Source organism: Phoca vitulina, unplaced genomic scaffold (assembly GCF_004348235.1).
Source record: "Phoca vitulina isolate PV1807 unplaced genomic scaffold, GSC_HSeal_1.0 scaffold15, whole genome shotgun sequence".
NCBI classification, from domain to species: domain Eukaryota; kingdom Metazoa; phylum Chordata; class Mammalia; order Carnivora; family Phocidae; genus Phoca; species Phoca vitulina.
The window spans coordinates 25,463,667-25,483,206 of record NW_022589718.1 but is presented as its reverse complement, the minus strand read 5'-3'; the positions used below and the strand labels follow the sequence as shown (position 1 = coordinate 25,483,206).

At 39.0% G+C, this 19,540-nt stretch overlaps 1 protein-coding gene across 3 annotated transcripts in view; it reads left to right on the top strand.

The window, feature by feature from the left end:
- PRIMPOL (primase and DNA directed polymerase) overlaps nucleotides 1–19,540 on the top strand; it is a 116,786-nt gene that overhangs the window by 64,206 nt on the left and 33,040 nt on the right. For 2 of the 3 annotated variants that reach the window (XM_032413659.1, XM_032413657.1), the window contains exons 1-7: nucleotides 160–381; nucleotides 1,257–1,323; nucleotides 1,702–1,770; nucleotides 3,967–4,087; nucleotides 5,652–5,890; nucleotides 13,190–13,287; nucleotides 14,179–14,308. In XM_032413659.1, coding sequence (XP_032269550.1) covers nucleotides 5,711–5,890; nucleotides 13,190–13,287; nucleotides 14,179–14,308 — 408 coding nt within the window. In that variant the 5' untranslated portion in view covers nucleotides 160–381; nucleotides 1,257–1,323; nucleotides 1,702–1,770; nucleotides 3,967–4,087; nucleotides 5,652–5,710. Of the gene's footprint in view, nucleotides 1–159; nucleotides 382–1,256; nucleotides 1,324–1,701; nucleotides 1,771–3,966; nucleotides 4,088–5,651; nucleotides 5,891–13,189; nucleotides 13,288–14,178; nucleotides 14,309–19,540 lie in introns of those variants that run through there. The other variant, XM_032413658.1, reaches the window with a different exon arrangement.

The window sequence follows — 19,540 nt, the reverse complement described above, 5'->3', positions numbered from 1 at the left end:
CCGCCGCCCCATGCCGCTCCCTCAAAGGACGGCGCACTCCTCTCCCCGCCCCCCGTCGCCCCAGCCGCTCCCTCATAGGCCCTGCGCACTCTTCTCCCCGCCCCCGCCGCCCCTTGCCGCTCCCTCATAGGCCTGAGCGTCCCTTCCTGTCGGCACGCCCTCCCCGCGCTCTGGCCTCGCCCTTGCGCTTGGTTTGAAGAGTGATCCCGCCTGCAAGTGAGAACCCGCGGGTTTCCGCTGGTGGCGCGGGCTTCTGAAAGCAAAAGGAGGGACACCTGAACGCCTCGCGAGGCCCAAGGAGCAGAGAGGAGGGAGTCAAAGGCGGGCCTGACGCCCACTCAGACCTCCCGGAGGAAGGGGAGCAGGCCGCGACCCGCGCTGGTAATCTCTACTTCGCCTCTGGTGCCTGAGGCCTTTCCTTGGCTCACCCCAGTGCCCTGCCCCTAAATCCTCCTTCCCTCCGCTACTGCTTCCCTGCCTGTTTTGGTTCACGAACTACGTTCAGACCCTGATGCAAACAAGGAGTCGTTTTCGCAGAATATATCAACACAGTCGAGCGCGAAATTCTGCATCAAACTTCAAGAGGTTCAGGACATCCTTCTAAGTCAGGGATTCCCACGTTCAGAACCAGCCTGCCCCCAACATTTCTGTCTATTCGGGTATAAATCAGGGGCCGTAGTGTGTCCATAAATAGACGTCGTTATATATATATTATGTATACATATAATATATATATGGCAGCCCTTTGTTGAGTGCTTGGTACATTTTTCGCAGCACATTTTCGTATTTTATCCTTTCAACAACTCCTGGAGGTAGGAATCCCAATCCCTGCACGGGTTTAAGAAAGTTAAGTCATTTGCTCTTGCTAAAAGAATTACCGGAGTTAGATTTGCATCCCAAGAAGAACACTTGGGCCTTTCTTAATCCCTCCCAAATTGAGAGAGGACCAGTGTTTGGCAGGCCTTTTTCTGCTGCGGTAAAACTGAAGAATAGGACCCCCTCCAAACCCTACCAGTGGTTCAGCGTGCAGTTCATAAGGAAGGTGCTAGTATGGTTGCACAGGTCCTATCACCCCGTTGTGATGCCCACACCCCTTCCTGTGCTAAACTCTCTTACCAAAATGATACTTCAGTTAAAGCAGCAGCAGTGGTTTTCTGTTTTCCTGTAAATTATACTAATTAGTGAAACTTTATCGTAGTAAAAGGGTTGGCTAGAGGCGATGTCTTCTGACTGAATCCAGTAATTTCTTTTTACAGAATTGTCTCAGAGGTGGCCGACTTTGATCTGGGCCTCGAAGAGGGAGAGGCAAGTGAGGCATTCCAGGTAGGAGGAATATATATGCAAGAGGGTGATTGTAGTGGGCCAGGGACAGGATGTGGTCCTTACCATTCATTTGGTGAGATGCCTGAACAATAAGAAATAAAATGATTAAGTGGTTTCGATTCTGGAGACTGTAAAGTGGTTTAGAATCTGCTCTAGATTCTCGAGGGAGTTTGGACTTCTTGAGGTAAGCCAAAGTGTGAATTGAGCGATGTTCTGAATCATTAATGAGTGTCGCTATGGAAAGTTACAAATCTGGTTTTAAGGGAGATTAGTCTGGAAGAGAGTTAGGCTATTTGGATGGGGGATCCAGTGGGGATGGTAGAAGGGGGGAACTGGAAAAGAACAATAGATCACTGTATGTTTTTTTATGTCTTACAGGAGATTTCTGGGAAATTATGAGTTACTTCTGTTCAAGCATTGAGAGGCAAAATGACCAAAGTGGAAAAGGTGAATGTGCTCATCTGGAATGTACTCTTATATAGCAGTAATACTATAAATAAATTTTAATCACATACTTTATTATGACTATTCTAGCAGTGGGAGAAATAGTACAAATGTATTCCAAGAGGCCATAAAGGGGATTATGTTAAGAAAACATTGCCAGGGGGCGCCTGGGTGGCTCAGTCGTTAAGCGTCTGCCTTCGGCTCAGGTCATGATCCCAGGGTGCTGGGATCGAGCCCCACATCGGGCTTCCTGCTCGGCGGGAAGCCTGCTTCTCCCTCTCCCACTCCCCCTGCTTGTGTTCCTTCTCTCGCCGTATCTCTCTCTGTCAAATAAATAAATAAAATCTTAAAAAAAAAAAAAGAAAACATTGCCAGGAGCGCCTGGGTGGCTCAGTTGGTTAAGTGTCTGCCTTCGGCTCGGGTCGTGATCCCGGGGTCCTGGGATGGAGTCCCACATCGGGCTCTCCGCTCGGCCTGGAGTCTGCCTCTCCTTCTCCCTCTGTGATCTCTCTCGCTTTCACTCTCTCAAATAAATAAGTAAAATCTTTTTAAGAAAAAAAAAAAGAAAATATTGCCAAATACCAGAGCATGACTAAATACTGGCACTGAACATATATGCCAGAAAGCACAAAATACTGATGAATCTGTTCTCAGGGCAGAGGAAAGAGGAGTTGACTTGTGATAGACAAAAGAGGAAAGAAGCTTTCCCTAGAGGCCAGGAATCATGAAGCATGTGCTGTCTATTCCAGCTGGTCCTGGGACTCAAGCCTTCAAGTGTCTGAGCTGGGCAAGTCTAGGCAAAACCTAGGGAAACCAGGGCTACTGAGGTTGGCTGGCTGTGTCATCTCTCTTCCTCCTTCCCTCTGCCTCTTCTCCCACTACAGTTCCTCTAAAAGGAGTAAGCCAGCCTTTTTTCTAGCCTGACCACCTTTAGTTGTAAAATCAGTATTGAGCATGGTTAAACACAATGTTAACAAATAACATTGTGGGCGGGGTGGGGGAGGGGGCCGCCTGGCTGGCTCAGTGGGTAGACCATGTGATTCTTGACCTTTTGGTCATGAGTTCAGGCCCCACATTGGGCATAGAGCTTAATTAAAAAAAAAAAAAGAAGTTAACATTGTGGTGCAATGTGAAGAAATAAATAATAGAGCTCTTAAACCTATTATTTTAAAATACAACAAATATTTTTCTTTGGAACTTGGAAACTTACCAAAAATAGTTATGGCCCCTGTGTGAAAAGGGGTTTTTGATGTACAGTTATATAAAAGAAAGACAGCAGTCCTTCCCTACCAGGAATTAAAAGCATTTCTAAAATGGTGACCTATTTCTTATCCCAGGGGGTAGGGATGAGGAATATGATAGTCCCAAACCAGAATGCCAGATGCCTTCCTTGTCTCCATTTCCTTTGCTTTTGTCATTCAACCCTCCTGCTCCAATAGTCCAGCCCCCAGTTGTCTTCTGACCCTCAACCCAGCTGTTAAAATTTTTGAACTGTGCACACAACATGAGAGCATAACATATATTGAATTCCTCTTTTTCCTCTGTTGACCCTGTGGTTTATTCAGTCTGGTAAGTGTCAGACTGGTTTTCCATTGTGTCTCCATGACTTTCATGTGTGGTGTACATAAAAAATATTGGATTTTTTTTTTTTTTTTTTTTTACAAAATCAAAAGTTTTCCTGATGTCCGTGTCACTAAGTGTGAACATTCACATGGTTATTCTGTCAGTTACTGGCTAGGTACTAGAGCTACAAATCCTATCTAATTGCATTCTGTGTTCATTTTCTTCATTAAGTAATCAGTGGGCTTTATTAAAAGTTAGTACATTTCATAGAAGAAAGTCAGTTTCTCACTTAGGTTGTCTAAATGTAAAGGATTTTTATCTGTATGCGAAGCAGATTAAAATAAACTGAATACTCAGAATCTAGCAATCCGGAGTCCTATGTCACTTTATATTGAAAAAAGCCATTTCATTAAAAATTATTCCAGCTCTTCAATCCAGTGAAATTGTATTCTGTTTCTAGGCATATCTGTTATGAAGTTTATATTGATACCTTTAGAATTATGTTTGTTTCTTGGTTTATAAAACATAATTTTCATGTGGATCAGGTGTAACACTAATCTTTCTTAGGTCTGATATGTTTGAAGTCCAATGTGAAATCTAACAGTGTCATGATATTCTACCATCTCAATCTTTTAGGATGAACCTTCCCAGGAATATATCAGTTGCCAGTGAGTTTGTGTTGCAAAGTTTTCTGCAAAAATTCAAGAGAATATTTATCGACTCGATAAGCATAAGTACTGGAAAGGCATTGCCAGAGGTAAATAGGAATTTTTCCCTTGAATGCTTTAGTATATGTTGTTATTTCACTTTAAAAAACTATTATATGTGTTTTCTACATAAATTATGATATTACTAATGAAGATGATACTAATGAAGAGGGAGACTACATCAGCTATCGATTTCTATATGAAAAACCAGACCAAAACTTCTTGGCTTAAGACAAGTTAATTTTTTCTTACAGTTCTATGGGTTGACTGGCCAGGTCTTTGGCAGATGTCACCTGAACTCACTCAGGCTTACTTAGGCATTGAATTCAGATGTCTGGATGATCCAAAACATCTGAACTCAATATATCTGAGAGTTAGTTGGTCTTGGCTGTTAGCTGGGGTAATTTAATTCTTCTCCTGATGTCCTTTTACCCTCTGTGAGACCAGAGTTCTAGCATGACAGTCTCAGGGCAGGACTCCGGCATAGCCAAATCCAGTGCAAAAGCACTTACTACACCTCGGTTTGCTTCGCACTTGTTGATGCGGCATTGACCAAAGCAAGTCACATGGCCAAGTACAGAATCAGTGAGTGGGCTCAGATACCATCTCTTGATAGGAGGAATGGCAGAGATTTTGTGGCCATTACTTACCTACAATGCAAGCTTTTCTCCCCTTCTAAAAGGCTATCCTTTTTTTTTTTTGTAAGTAAACCATAATCCCAAATCATAAAAGTATTTCCTGGCCCCCTTACCCTGGCATGGCTAACATGGAAATATTGTGTGCAAACAAAAAACACATGTCATTAATAAACAAGGATTAAAAGACTGCTATTTCACATTGACTAATGACAAAAATACAGTCATTAAATTAACAGACACAGGTTAAAATGTGTTTATTCCTATCTTTAAACATGCTTATGATTAACATAAACCAAAACTAACCAATATTGCAGTTCGCATTTATACACTGAATTGTTCTCCCAACTAACTATCGTGTTGGGAGAAAAGAAGAGCAATGGATAGAAACAGAAGAAAAGGGAACTGCACAGTGGTGTCTAGAAATGAACTCTGTGCTAAGAAATAGCACAAGAGTGATGGCCAACGTAATAGCACTACTTGGGCAAGATAGATAGTGCTTGATGCAATAAAGTGGTTATAATAAAAACCATAATGATACAAAAACCACTTATGTTTACGTGAGGCTTTGTAATTTACAAAACGTTTTCTTACGTCCTATCACATTTATCCTCATGATAATTACATAAAGTGTTCAGGATGACATTGATCCCCATTTTGCAGTTAAGGCTTAGGGTGCTTCTAAAATCATAGCACTGTTAGATGGAAGAGCCAAGATCTAAAGCTACCTGATAACTAGCTGCATTCTTATTTCACATTAAAACTTCATGCAAAACTATATATACACATATATATAGTACATATATACACATAGTATATATGTTATATATACTATATACATATATACATAGTACATATATACGTAATATATATTATATATAAAGGCAGTTAAGGAAATAACCATTACGAAATGGGTTTTGAAGTTTTACCAAAAAAATAATATTCTGAACAAAGAAATTGATGTCCTTGTTTGTTTTAGTACTAACTGACAGAAATCTTACATGGGATACAATTTACTTTCCCGTAACTTCTAAACCAATGGAGAGAAAATGGGAAGCAAGACTGAAGCAAATTGAAGAACGAGCATCTCGTTATGAGAGGAAACCATTGTCCTCAGTATACAGACCAAGATTGTCCAAGCCAGAAGAACCACCCTCCATTTGGAAACTATTCCTTCGGCAAACTCAGGCTTTTAATTTTGTTAAAAGCTGTAAAGAGGTAATTTTCTTGTCTCCTACTTTTTTTTTTTGTGAAGCTACTGTAACTTAGGATTTAAAAAAAAAAGTCTGTTGTTTGTCTTCATTTCAGTCCACATGATCTATCAAAAGAATTTAATTGTGATCTAAATATCACACTATTTTTTTTTTAAGATTTATTTATTTGTCAGAGAGAGAGCACAAGCAGGGGGAGTGGCAGGCAGAGGGAGAAGCAGGCTCCCAGCTGAGCAAGGAGCCCGATACGGGACTCGATCCCAGAACCCTGGGATCATGACCTGAGCCAAAGGCAGACACTTAACGACTGAGCCACCCAGGTGTCCCTAAATATCACACTATTTACAGAAATTATTCCTATGAATTTTTGGCCATTTACTTAATAAATGAAAAAGAATGAGCTATGTAGTGACAATTAGTTTAAAAAATTTGTAATGATATTTTAAAAAGTTTTAATTGAAATATAGTTGACATAGTATATTAGTTTGAGGTGAACATAGTGATTCAACAATTACATACATTACAAAATGCTCACCATGGTAAGTCTAATCACCATCTATCACCAAAGTTACTATGATATTATTGACTATATTCTCTATGCTGTACTCTGCATCATCATGACTTATTTATTTTATAACTGGAAGATTATACTTCTTAATCCCCTTCACCTATTTCTCCTGTCTCTCCATCCCCTTTTGCTCAGGCAACCACCAGTTTGTTCTCTGTATTTATGAGTCTATTTCAGGTTTGTTTTGTTTTTAGATTCCACATATAAATGAAATCATGATTTTTGTTTTTCTCTAACTTATTTCACTTAGCATAATATCCTTTAGGTCCATCCATGTTGTTGTGAACAGGAAGACTTCATTCTTTTTTTTAATGGCTGAGTAATAATCTTTTGTGTATATATACTGCATCTTCTTTATCTTTATTTATCAATGGACACTTAGGTATCTTTCATAACTTGGCTATTACAAATAAACATAGGACATATACTTTTTTGAATTAGTGGTTTCATTTTCTTCAGGTAAATACTGAATTATTGGAATTACTGGATTGTATGGTAGTTCGATTTTTAATTTTTTTTTGAGGAACCTCCATTCTGCTTTCCATAATGGCTGCACCAACTTACATTCCCACCAGTGGTGCATAAGTGTTCCCTTTTCTCCAAATCCTTACCAGCAGTGTTATTTCTTGTCCTTTTTTTTTTTTTTTAGATTGATTGATTTATTTTAGAGAGAGCAGGGTGGGGGAGGGGTAGAGAGAGAGGGAGAGAGAGAATCCTCAAGCAGACTTCCCCACTGAATGCTGAGCCTGACTCAGAGCTCCATCCCAGGACCCTGAGATCATGACCTGAGCCGAAATCAAGAGTCAGATGCTTAACCAACTGAGCCACCCAGGTGCCCCTATTTCTTGTCTTTTTGATACTAGCCATTCTGACTGGTGTGAGGTGGTATCTCATTTGATTTGATTTGATTTGATTTGCGTGTCCCTGATGATTAGTGATATTGAGCATTTCTTCATGTGTCTGTTGGCCATCTGTATGTTTTACTTCTTCCTTACCAATTTGGATGCCTTTTTTCCCCTTCTTTTTCTTGTCTGATTGCTGTGGTTAGGATTTCTACTACTATATTGAGTAGAAGTGGGAAGAATGGGCATCTTACCTTTTCCTCATCTTGGAGGAAAAGCTTTCAGCTTTTCATTATTGGGTATGATGTTGGCTGTGGGTTAGTCATTTATGGTCTTTTTATGTTGAGGTGTGTTCCCTCTATATTCACTTTGTTGATAGTTTTATCATGATGTTAAATTTGGTCAAATGCTTTTTCTGCATCTATTGAGGTAGTCATCTGATCTTTATCCTTCATTTTATTAAAGTGTTGTACATGTTGATTTGTGGATATTGAACCATTCTTGTGTCCCTGGAATAAACCCCATTTGATCATGGTGAATGATCCTTTTAAAGTATTGTGTTAGGTTTGCTAATATTTTGTTGAAGATTTTTACATCTGTGCTCATCAGGGATAATGGTCTGTAATTTCCTTTTTTTTTTGTAGTGTCTTTGTCCGGTTTGGTTTGAGGGTAATGCTGGTGGCCTTGTGGAACAAATTCAGAAGCATTCCTAAAAAAAGAAAAAAAAAATTCCTTTCTCTTGTATATTTTGGAATAGCTTGAGAACTCTTTATTAAATGTTTGGTAGAATTCACCTGTGTAGCCATCTGGTCCTGGACTTTTGTTTTTTGGGAATTTTGTGATTACTGATTCACTTTCATTACTAGTAATCCATCTGTACAGATACTCTATTTCTTCCTGATTCAGTCTTTATCCATTTCTTCTAGGTTGTCTAATTTGTTGGCATATATTTTCTTGTAGTAGTCTCTTATAAACCTTTGTATTTTTGTGCTGTCAGTTGTAACTTCTCTTTTATTTCTGATTTTATTTTTGAGTCTTTTTTATTCTTGGTGAGTCTGGCTATATTAATTTTGTTTATCTTTTCAAAGAAGCAGCTCTTAATTCCATTGAGCTTTTCTATTATCTTTTTAGTCTCTATTTCATTTATTTCCACTCTGATCTTTATTATTTTCTTCCTTCTAATTTTGGGCTTTGTTCTTGTTTTGCTAGTTCCTTTAGGTATAAGTTTAGATTGCTTTTTTGAGATTTTTCTTATTTCTTGAAGTAGGACTGTATTGCTATAAATTTCCCTCTTAGAACTGCTTTTGCTGTGTTCCATAGATTTTGAACCATTGTGTTTCCATTTTCTCTTGTGTCCAGGTATTTTTTTTATTTCCTCTTGAATTTCCCCATTGACTCCATTGACCCCATTGACGCATTGTTTAGTAACATGTTGTTTATTCTCCATGTGTTTGTGTTATTTACAGTTTTTTTCTTGTAATTGATTTCTAGTTTCATATTGTTGGAACAGATGCTTGATAGGATTTTAGTCCTTTTAAATTTATTGAGACTTGTTTGGTGGCCTAACATGTGATCTATCCTGGAGAATGTTCCATGTGCACTTGAAAGAATATGTTTTCTTCTTTTGGGGATGAAATATTCTGTATATATCTATTAAATGCATACGGTCTCGTGTCATTCAAAGCCAGTGTTACTTTATTGATTTTCTGTCTGGATGATCTATCCATTGATGTAAGTGGGGTGTTAAATTACCCTACTATTATTGTATTACTGTCTCTTTCTCCCTCTTTGTCTATTAATACTTGCTTTATATATTTAGGTGCTCCTACGTTGGGTGCATAGACATTTACAATTGTTGTATCCTCTTGTTAGATTGATCCCTTCATCATTATGTCATGCTATTCTTTTTTTTTTTTAAGATTTATTTATTTATTAGAGAGCGCATGCAGGTGGGGGAGGGGCAGAGGGAGAGCATCTCAAGCAGACTCCCTGCTGAGTTCAGAGTCCGACAAGGGGCTCAATCCCAGGACCCTGAGATCATGACCTGAGCCGAAACCAAGTGTTGGATGCTCAACCGATTGAGCCACCCAGGAGCCCCTATGTCATGCCTTTCTTTGTCTCTTTTTACAGTGTTTAAGTCTAATTTGTCTGATATAAGTACTGCCTTTTTTTTTCATTTTCATTTGCTTGGAATATCTTTTTTCCATTCATTTGCATGGAATATCTTATCCCTTCTTTTTCAGTCTATATGTCTTTCAGTCCGAAGTCTCTTGTGGGCAGCATATAGATGGGGTTGGTTTTTTTTTCCATTTAGTCACGCTTTGTCATTTGACTGGAGCATTTAGTCCACTTAGTCCATTTAAAAGTGATTATTGATAGATATGTACCTATTGCCATTTTGTTAGTTGTTTTCTGGTTTTGTAGTTCTCGTTTTTTCCTTCTTGCTATCTTTCCTTGTGATTGATGACTTTCTTTAGTGTTATACCTGGATTCCTCCCTCTTTATTTTTTGTGTATCTGTTACAGGTTTTTGGCGTATAGTTACCACGAGGTTCATGTATAACATCTTGCGTATATAGCAGTCTATAAATTTGGTGGTTGCTGATGTTCCAACACATTCTAAAAGTGCTACATTTTTACTTCCCATCTCCGTGTTTAAGTGTATGATGCTATATTTTACATCTATTTGTTTTATGTATCCCTTAACTAATTTTTGTAGATATTTTACTACTTTTGTCCTTTAACTTTCATACTTGCTTTATAAGTGATTGATCTATTTTTACTATATGTTTTCTTTGATAAGTGAAATTTTTTCCTTTCATAATTTTCTTCTAGTTATGTTCTTTTCTTTTCCACGTAAAGAAGTCCTTTTAAAATTTGTTGGAAAGCCATTTTAGTCATGAAGAACTCTTCTAAATTTTATCTGTAAACTATCTCTCCTTCAATTCTGAATGGTAATCTTGTTGGGTAGAGTATTCTTGGACATAGGTTTATTTCTTTTCAGCACTTGAAATATATCATGCCACCCCCTTCTGACCTGCCTCATTTTTGCTGAAAAAAATCAGCTTACAATCTATGGGTGTTCCCTTGTATGTAACTAGTTGCTTTTCTCTTACTGCTTTGAAGAGTCTCTGTCTTTATATTTTGACATTTAGTTATCATGTGTCTTGGTGTGTACCTCCTTGGGTTCATCTTGTTTGGGCTCTCTGTTCTTCTTGGAGCTGTTATATTTTTCCTTCTCCAGGTCAGGGAAGTTTTAGGCTATTATTGCTTCAGGTAAGTTTTCTGCCCCTTTATGTTTTCTCCTTCTGGGGCTCCTATAATGTGATTGTTAGTGCACTTGATGTTGTCCCAGAGGTTCCTTAACCTATGGTTATTTTATTCATTTCCTTTTCTTTTCAGTGTTCAGCTTGGATGCTTTCCAAAATCTGCATCCTCTAATCTGTTCTGATCTCCTCTAGTGTATTTTTCATTTCAGTTATTGTATTCTTCAGCTCTGATTCCTTCTCTTTTATATCTCCTATTTCTTTGTTGAAGTTCTCAAAGTACATCCACTCTTCTTTCAAGTCTGGTAAGCATCTTTATGACCATTACTTTGAACTGTCTGTCAGGTAGATTGCTTATCTCCATTTCTTTTTCCGAGGTTTTGTCTTATTCCTTTGTTGCAAACATAGTCCTCTGTCTCCTTATTTTGTCTGACTTTCTGTGTTTGTTTTTATGTATTAGGTAGGTCAGCTCTGTCTCCTGGTCTTCAGAGTAGTAGCTTTATGTGACAGGTGTCCTGGGGGCCCAGAAGCACAACCCCCGCCGGTCACAGGAACCAGTCGCTGTGGGGGTGTCCCCTTGGGACTGCATGTGACCTCCTGTCATGCCCAGGCTGCGGCGGCTGCTTGTGCCCTGGTTGCTGGGCCTGGTCCTCAGCCTTCCTTGTCCGTCAGCAATGACTGTGGCCGTGGCTCCTCTGGGCGCCCTGCTGGGCAGTCCTGGCCCCCAGATCAGCGGACTCTAATGACTGGCTGTGACTACGCGGGCACACGGGTGGGAAGAGCTGGCCCCCAGTGCTGTCGGCCCTGAGGCCCGGCTGGCGCTGCTGCAGGTGCGCGGCGTGGCGGGCTAGAACCTGAGGCCTCTGGCTGAGAGGCCTGGCCGCAGCCACTGCGGCTCCTCACCTGCCTGGGGCAGGACTCGCTTTGGGGGGGTGCCAGTACCAGCCGGGGCTGTCTGCTGGGTGTGGCCGGGTTGGTGTTGCTTTTTGGGGGTGCTGGTCCCAGCCGAGGCTGTCTGCCAGCTATGGTGAGGCAAGAGCCACGCTGGATGAGTGCCTGTCAGGGCAGGCAGGTTAGGTGGGGCCAGTCGCCCGGGGAGCACTGAGATGGGGCAGGCAGACGGAGAGGCAGGACTGGCTCCCACCAGTGTCGGGCCAGCTAGGCAAAGGAGGGCAAGAAAAATGCCACCCACTAGCGCTCGCGTCTCCAGAGGGAGCTCCTACCCGTTGGTTCCTCTGGCACTGGTCTTAAAATTAGTCAATAAATCTTCCTGTATATAATCCAGTTGCTTTTCAAACTGCTGCTTCTGTGTGCTGGGTCTTGGACCGAGTAATACAGTGTGTTGGCCCTGGAACAGTGGGGTCTGTCTGAGAGTTAAGTCCTGGTGATTTTCAACAACCAGACATACTAGGGAATGGGGACCTGTTCTCAGTTCTCCTGCTGTAGGTCCCCAGGCCTGGGGGTGCCTGATGTGGGGCTTGATCCTCTTCCTCCTCAGGGAGGACTTCTACACCTGTGCTAACCGTCCTGCTTGTGGTTCTCCGTACCAGGTTTTGGTTCCTATTTTTGTTTTACCCCCTCCTACCCTTCTTGATGTTGCCCTGATTTTACGTCTTTAGCTGTGGAAGATCTGTTCTGCTGGTCTCTGACTGTTTTCAGAGCAAGTTGCTTTACTTGTGGTGGTTACCTCAGTGTGTCCATGGGAGGTGAGCTCAGCATCCTCCTACTCAGCCTATTTGTCCTACTCACATGATGACATTTATTTATTTATTTATTTATTTATTAAAGATTTTATTTATTTGACAGAGAGAGACACAGCGAGAGAGGGAACACATAATGACATTTAAAAGAAGCTGTGCTGGGGCGCCTGGGTGGCTCAGTCAATTAAGCGTCTGCCTTTGGCTCAGGTCATGATCCCAGGGGTCCTGGGATCGAGCTCCATGGTGGGCTCCCTGCTCAGCGGGGAGTCTGTTTCTCCCTCTCCTGCTCCCCCTGCTTGTGCTCTCTGTCAAATAAATAAATTTAAAAAAAAACTTAAAAAAAATAAAAGAAGCTATGCTTAGAGGAAGAATGACCATATCCATGGACTGAAAAATAATAGAATTACTAGATTTAAGTGGAGAAGTACAACAATACCCACAGAAATATGAGGAAACGAATGAGTGGAGTATGAAATTTTTAAGGATGAAATGAGGAGGAGGGAAAATTGCACTTAGCGCAGTCTGCTTGAGAGTCTCTCTCCCTCTGCCCCTCCCCGTGATGCATGTGAGCTCTCTCTCTCTCTTTAAAATGAATACATCTTTAAAAGAAATAGTTCAATTTCATAAACTAGAAAGTGAAGCTATAATAGGAAGTCAAGTTGGAGTGATTGACAAGTGATTTTTCTCCTTTTTTTTTCTCTTTTTGATCTGGATATTCGAATTGTTTCTGCCTTGAGCACGTATTACTTCAGTGAATAAAAATAAATATAATTAGATTTTAATTGGCATAGATGTAATAATTGTATTTCATTTTTTAGTAATAAAGATGTTCAAATTCCACTTTTCCAAAATTTGATAAAATTCTTCATGAACATTGCATAGCTACAGTTGATTTTGGATTTGTGCCTTATTAATTTTTTATCTTCTAAAGGATGTTCATGTATTTGCTTTGGAATACAAAGTGGGCAATGGACAACGTATTTACCTGGTGACAACCTATGCTCAACTTTGGTTTTATTATAAATCCCGGTAAGTCTGTAAAGGACAACACATTAAAGTTATATTTCCTTCATCTAGTAATGTTTGTGAAATTAATTCTGGCTGAATTAACTGTTGTAGGTCTCCATCCCCCATTTGGTTACTCCTTTAATAGTAGAATTGAATTCTGGAGCTTCCTTGTCATGGCAACACTGCATGATCTTACCAGGTGCCGGGAGAAAAGTGTGCAATTGTGTGTGTGTTTTGAGTTCCTGCGCATGTGATGATGCAATCCCCCATCACCTCTTGTTCAGATTACAAACCTTTTACTTCTGTAGGATGCCATCTGGACTTCACTTAGCACAGGTCATCATTTACTTAACCGAAGCAGTATGTATTTTTATTAACCCATGTTAAAGTCTTATCTCTTGATCCACATGTGAGCATTGAAAGCTCTTTGAAGTCAGGTGATTCAGAATATGTTTTTAGCCAATTTTTAAAATACTGTTTTCCTAATGAAAATACAAAACTTAAAAAATTCTCATTTATCAAATCCCAAGAATACATGTGTAGATCCTGAGATTTTGGTTCGAGAAAGAAAGTTCTTTTCTCAGACAAGATTCTTTCTCTAATGACACCAAGAAAAAAGAAAGGTCATACAATGTCAAAATTCTGTGAATAAATAACAGCATGAGGTTGACCATATTTTCAAATTAAATACTGTTACAGAATATGATTGTTACATCTTCTTTGATGGAGCTCTTAATAATATGATCCCTAAACCCACAGAGAGCAGTTGTTCACTTTGCCATGTCTTCATTATGCCATAGTTATATGTCATTCAATCACAGTTAATGCAGTATCTTGAGATACAAGATCAACTGCCATGATTTTAAAAAGGTATAAGATGTAAACCTAACAATCTTGCATTATTCAATTCAGAAAAAATCTCTTACACTGCTATGAAGTCATTCCTGAAAATGCTGTGTGCAAGCTTTATTTTGATTTGGAATTTAACAAACTTGCCAATCCAGAAGCTGATGGGAAAAAGATGGTTGCATTACTCATTGAGGTAAGTTACAAACTCAGGTTTTTCTCCTTATATCTGTATATCTCTTCATTCACTTATTCATTCATTCATTGAGTCCAACCTATGTAATATTTGGGTTCTGTGTTTCACCACCTTTTTCTTCTCTTCCTTTTGACTTTTCGTTTCATAATATGACTTCTCTGAGTAAACTTCTAAAATGGTCAGAGGTTCAGTTTAGGTCCATATATATTGTAATATTAGTATATCTATTAAAAATGGACTTGAGAAAGGTGGCAGTTTGGAAACTTTGTTTTTAAATTATATATTAACTCTCTATTACAAGTAGCTGACTCTGGTAAAAGTTAGGCAAAGTAATTTTTACTGTAAAAATTGGTTACTGAGATGAATTTCAAGAAAACTTTGATTAAAAATTGTGTCCTAATTTTTGTCCTGGAAGGAATTTTGGAAATTATTCTGTCTTACACCATCATAAATGAGGAGACTACAGTCTAGAAAAACTTAACTCCTATTTCAGGTCCAATAGTATTGGTAAAACATGATCTAGAAATACAGTTATCATTGTTTTTTTAACAAAGAGAAAAGACTGTAATTCTAGTATATGTTTTTGATTTAGCAGTGTCAACCAGGAAGTTACTAACAAAAGGGATAATATGGGCTTGTTCAACTAAAGTCTGTTAATATTTGTTTATAAAATCTTTTAAGATTTCATTACATTAAGTTTTATTAAACTTATATTGGCTATTGGGCTCGAAGTAGGTATTAACATTTATTGGTTAATGTTTCTTTTTTCCTTTTTAAAATTTTTTAAAAGTTTTTATTTTATTTTATTTATTATTTTGAGAGAGAGAGTGAGCAAGCCAGGGGAGGGGCAGAGGGAGAGAGAGAATCCCAAGTAGACCACGCTGAGCACGGAGCCGGACGTGGGCCTTGATCCCATGACCTGGAGATCATGACCTGGGCTGAAATCAAAAGTTGGATACCTAACCCAACTGAGCCACCCAGGCACCCTTAATTTTTTTTCTTTTTTTTTTTAGAGAGAGTGCATACGCGTGCCAAAATCAAGAGTCGTACGCCCACCTGACCGAGCCATTGAGGCGCCCCTTAATTTTTTTCTTTTAGATGTTAACTATAGATGACACATTTTATAACGTTAAAAATATATCTTAAAATGTTTTTGATGAAGAGTATCTGCTGATTATGTTGAATCACTCTTTTTTTAAAATTTTTTTGAAAAACGTATGCAAATACTTTTAAAAAGTCATGTAATGTTAGCTTTCTCTTGGCTTCCCCCTTCCCTTACTTAGGTTTATTTGTTTGTTTATTTATTTATTTAAAAGATTTTATTTACTTATTTATTTATTTATTTGACAGAGAGAGAGAGATAACGAGAGCAGGAACACAAGTAGTGGGAGTGGGAGAGGGAGAAGCAGGTTTCGCGCTGAGCAGGGAGCCCGATACGGGGCTCGATCCCAGGACCCTGAGATCATGACCTGAGCCGAAGGCAGACGCTTAACGACTGAGCCACCCAGGCGCCCCTAGGTTTATTTATTTATTATGAAGTATAGTTGACATCTAATATTTTATTAGTTTTAAGGGTATATTAACATAGTGATTTAACATTTATATACATTATATAAGATTCACCATGTTAAGTCTAGTTTCCATTTGTCACCATATAAGCTTATAATATTGATGACTATATTCCCTATATTACTGTGCATACATCCTTGTAATTTATGTATTTTATAACGCAAGTTTCTATCTCTTAATCTGCTTCACCTATTTTGCCCATACTCCTACTTCCTCCACTCTGGCATCTGCAGCTTGTTCTCTGTATTTTTGAGTCTGTTTTGGTTTGTTTTGTGTGTTTTGTTTTTTAGATTACACAGATAAGTGAAACCATGTGATATTTGACTTTCCCTGTCTGGCTTACTTCACTTAGCATAATACCGGTGCTGGCAAATGGCAAAGTGTCATTCTTTTTTCATGGCTGAGTAATTTTATTGTGTATATATACCACATCTTCTTTTTCCATTCCTCTATCAGTGGATGCAGGTGTCTTCCATATCTTGACTATTGGAAATAATGCTGCAATGAACATAGGAATGCATGTGTCTCTTTGAATTAGTGCTTTTGTTTTCTTTGGGTAAATCCCCGGGAATGGAATTGGTGGACTGTTTGGTAGTTCTGTTTTTCACTTTTTGAGAAATCTCCATACTGTTTTCCATAGAGGCTGCACCAATTTACATTCCCACCAACAGTGCACAAAGGTTCCCTTTTCTCTACATCCTTGCCAACACTTGTTATTTCTTGTCTTTTTGATACTAGCCATTCTGGCTTGTGTGAGGTAATACCTCATTGTGGTTTTCATTTGCATTTCCCTGATGATTAGTGATGTTGAGCATTTCTTCATTTGTCTCTTGGCCATCTGTATGTCTTCTTTGGAAAAAGGTCTGTTCTAGTCCTCTGCACATTTTAAAAGTCAGATTGGTTTTTTGGTGTTGAGTTGTAGGAGTTCTTTATATATTTTGGATATTAATCCCTTGTCAGATATATCATTTGTAAATATCTTCTCCCATTCAGTAGATTGTCTTTTTGTTTTGTTGATGGCTTCCTTCACTGTGCAAAAGTTTTTTAGTTTGATGTAGTCCCAGTTGTTTATTTTTGCTTTTGTTACCCTTACCTGAGGAGACAGATAAAAAAAAATAATGCTAAGACAAATATCCAAGAGATTATTGCAGTCTGTTTTCTTCAAGGAGTTTTATGGTTTCAGGTCTTCAATTTAGGTCTTTAACCCATTTTGAGTTTATTTTTATAGATGATGTACGAAAGTGAATTCTTTTGCTTGTAGCTCTTCAGTTTTCCCAGCACTAGTTATTAAAGACACTGTCTTTTATCCATTGTATATTCTTTCCTTCTTTGTCATTGAATAACCGACCACTTAATTGTGGGTTTATTTCTGGGCACTCTGTTCTGTTTCATTGATTTATGTGTGTACTTTTGTGTCAGTACCATACTGTTTTGATTACTATAGCTTTGTATTATAGTTTGAAACCTGGAAGTGTGATACCTCCAGCTCTGTTCTTTTTTCTTAAGATTGCTTTATCTAGTTGTGGTCTTTTTTAGCAATCTCTACACAACTGGGCTTACCTGCTGGGTATAGCAGTGTGTGCTCCCCTAAGAGCAGGGGGAGGGGCAACAGGAGAGGGAATCTTAAGCAGAGCTGAGTGCTCCATCCCATGACCTTGAAATCAGACCTGAGCTAAACCGAGAGTGGGATGCTTAACTGTGTCACCCAGGTGCCCCTGGATTATTTTAGATAATATAATCTTCATACATATTTGCATGGAGATTAATTTCATTTATTGGTTACTTTGTATAACAAGTGTGTAACCCAGTAAGTACTTTTCCTTTTGAGTCTCCATGTGAAGAGGCACATAAATTAGATTAACTCTTAACAGATGTTTAAGAAGTAACTGACTAATAATAGCTAGTGATAACATATCATCCTTTGAGTCAGTGACCTAACTGACAAATTTTAGTAAGCCCCTTCTGCCAAATGGAATGGACTCTGGTGCTAGTGCATTTGTAAAACTATACTGACAGGTAACATTGCTCAAATAATCATATTTTTAACTTGTGGATTTTGTAGTTTTAATATTTAAATGTCTTAAATTTTTATTTGAAGTTTAACTTGGGAAAGTTAACTTAAATGATTAGGGTTGCTTTTCGTTTGTTTAACCTGCAGAGTCACTACATTTATTCTGTATAGCTCCGAAGTATAAAAATAGACTTTATTCATTTATCAAAAATGTTTCAGCCTCTAGTAAGTGTCAGTGTGTCTAGGCACTCGGGAGACCATGGTTTAGCCCACAGAGACCTAGCTTCTGCCTTCATAGAATTTATAGTCGACGGGAGGATAACAAATTAGGATAGGTTTAGTTACCATAATAAAAAAAAAGTGACTTAAACAAGATAGAGATTTTTTTTCTCCCTCATGTAGTGTCTGGATATGGCTCCATTACATTAGAGACTAGGCTTGGTTGCTTTGTTATTTCCTGAGGTGTTACCTTTATGTACATTGTCCAAATGGCTCACTATCACAATATCTGCTTTCCAGTCAGTAGAACATGGTGAAGGGATGGGCATGCCTCTCCCCTAGAAGAGTATAACTGAGAAGTCACCTGCTTTCCTTCTGTTCACATCCCATTGGCCTGAACTTAGTCTTGTGGCCACACATTACTGCCAGGGAGTCTGGGAAGTGTGGTCTTTATTCTGGATGGCCTTGTATCCAGGTAATCAGCATTCTACCTCCACAGAAGCAGGAGAGAACGGATAGTGAGGGATAGCCTCTGTAATGGAGAGGAAACCGAAGTCAAAATAATCACACAAATGAACATAAAATTGTAGTTGTGTAAGTACTATAACTGGGGACAGAGTATGAAGGGGGAGTTGATGTAGAGAGGGAAATTGAGGAGGCCTCTGAGAAAGTGAGAACTTAACTAAAGAATACAGAGAGCGTGGGAGGGGTTGCTATAATAATGCAAAAATAACATGAGTAAATACAAGTTATTATATAACTGTTAGGTATCTAAATGCTTGGCAGTTTATAAGCATTTTGCTAATGTCAAGATAACCATGTATGGTACTTCTTAGTAACTTCCTTTTGCAAGTGGGAAGACTGAGGTTTCAGAAGTGACTTCTTTAGTGGCTGCACAGCTACTGCTTTTAAGCTGAGTATTTCCTGAGGTGTTTCCTGAGGTGCATATGCCAAGCACTGTGCTCACTCTTTACTCTTATCTTGTCATTTACTCCTTACAACAATCCCAAAAGTTAGGTCCGGTTATTATCCCATTTTGCGATGGAGGAATGTAAGGTTTGGACTTGACCAAAGTCACAGAGCTGGTTAGTGGCAAAGCCAGTACTCGAACTAGATCTTTCTGATTCCAAATCCTGTGCTCCTATCCCTGTGCTTGCTGCCTTCTTACAACGGGTAACTGCCTTTGCTGTCAGCAGCGTCCAGCCCCAGTATTCTTGGAGGTGGACTTCGACTCAGTGTGTGTGAGGAACCTTCTGAAAACTAAAACTATGAAAAATGGAATCGTGACTTTTTAACTCACAGATGATATTTAAAGAGATGCTTAAAAAGAAATATATTTATTGTGCTTAAAAATACGGGCGCCTGGGTGGCTCAGTTGGTTAAGCGACTGCCTTCGGCTCAGGTCATGATCCTGGAGTCCCGGGATCGAGTCC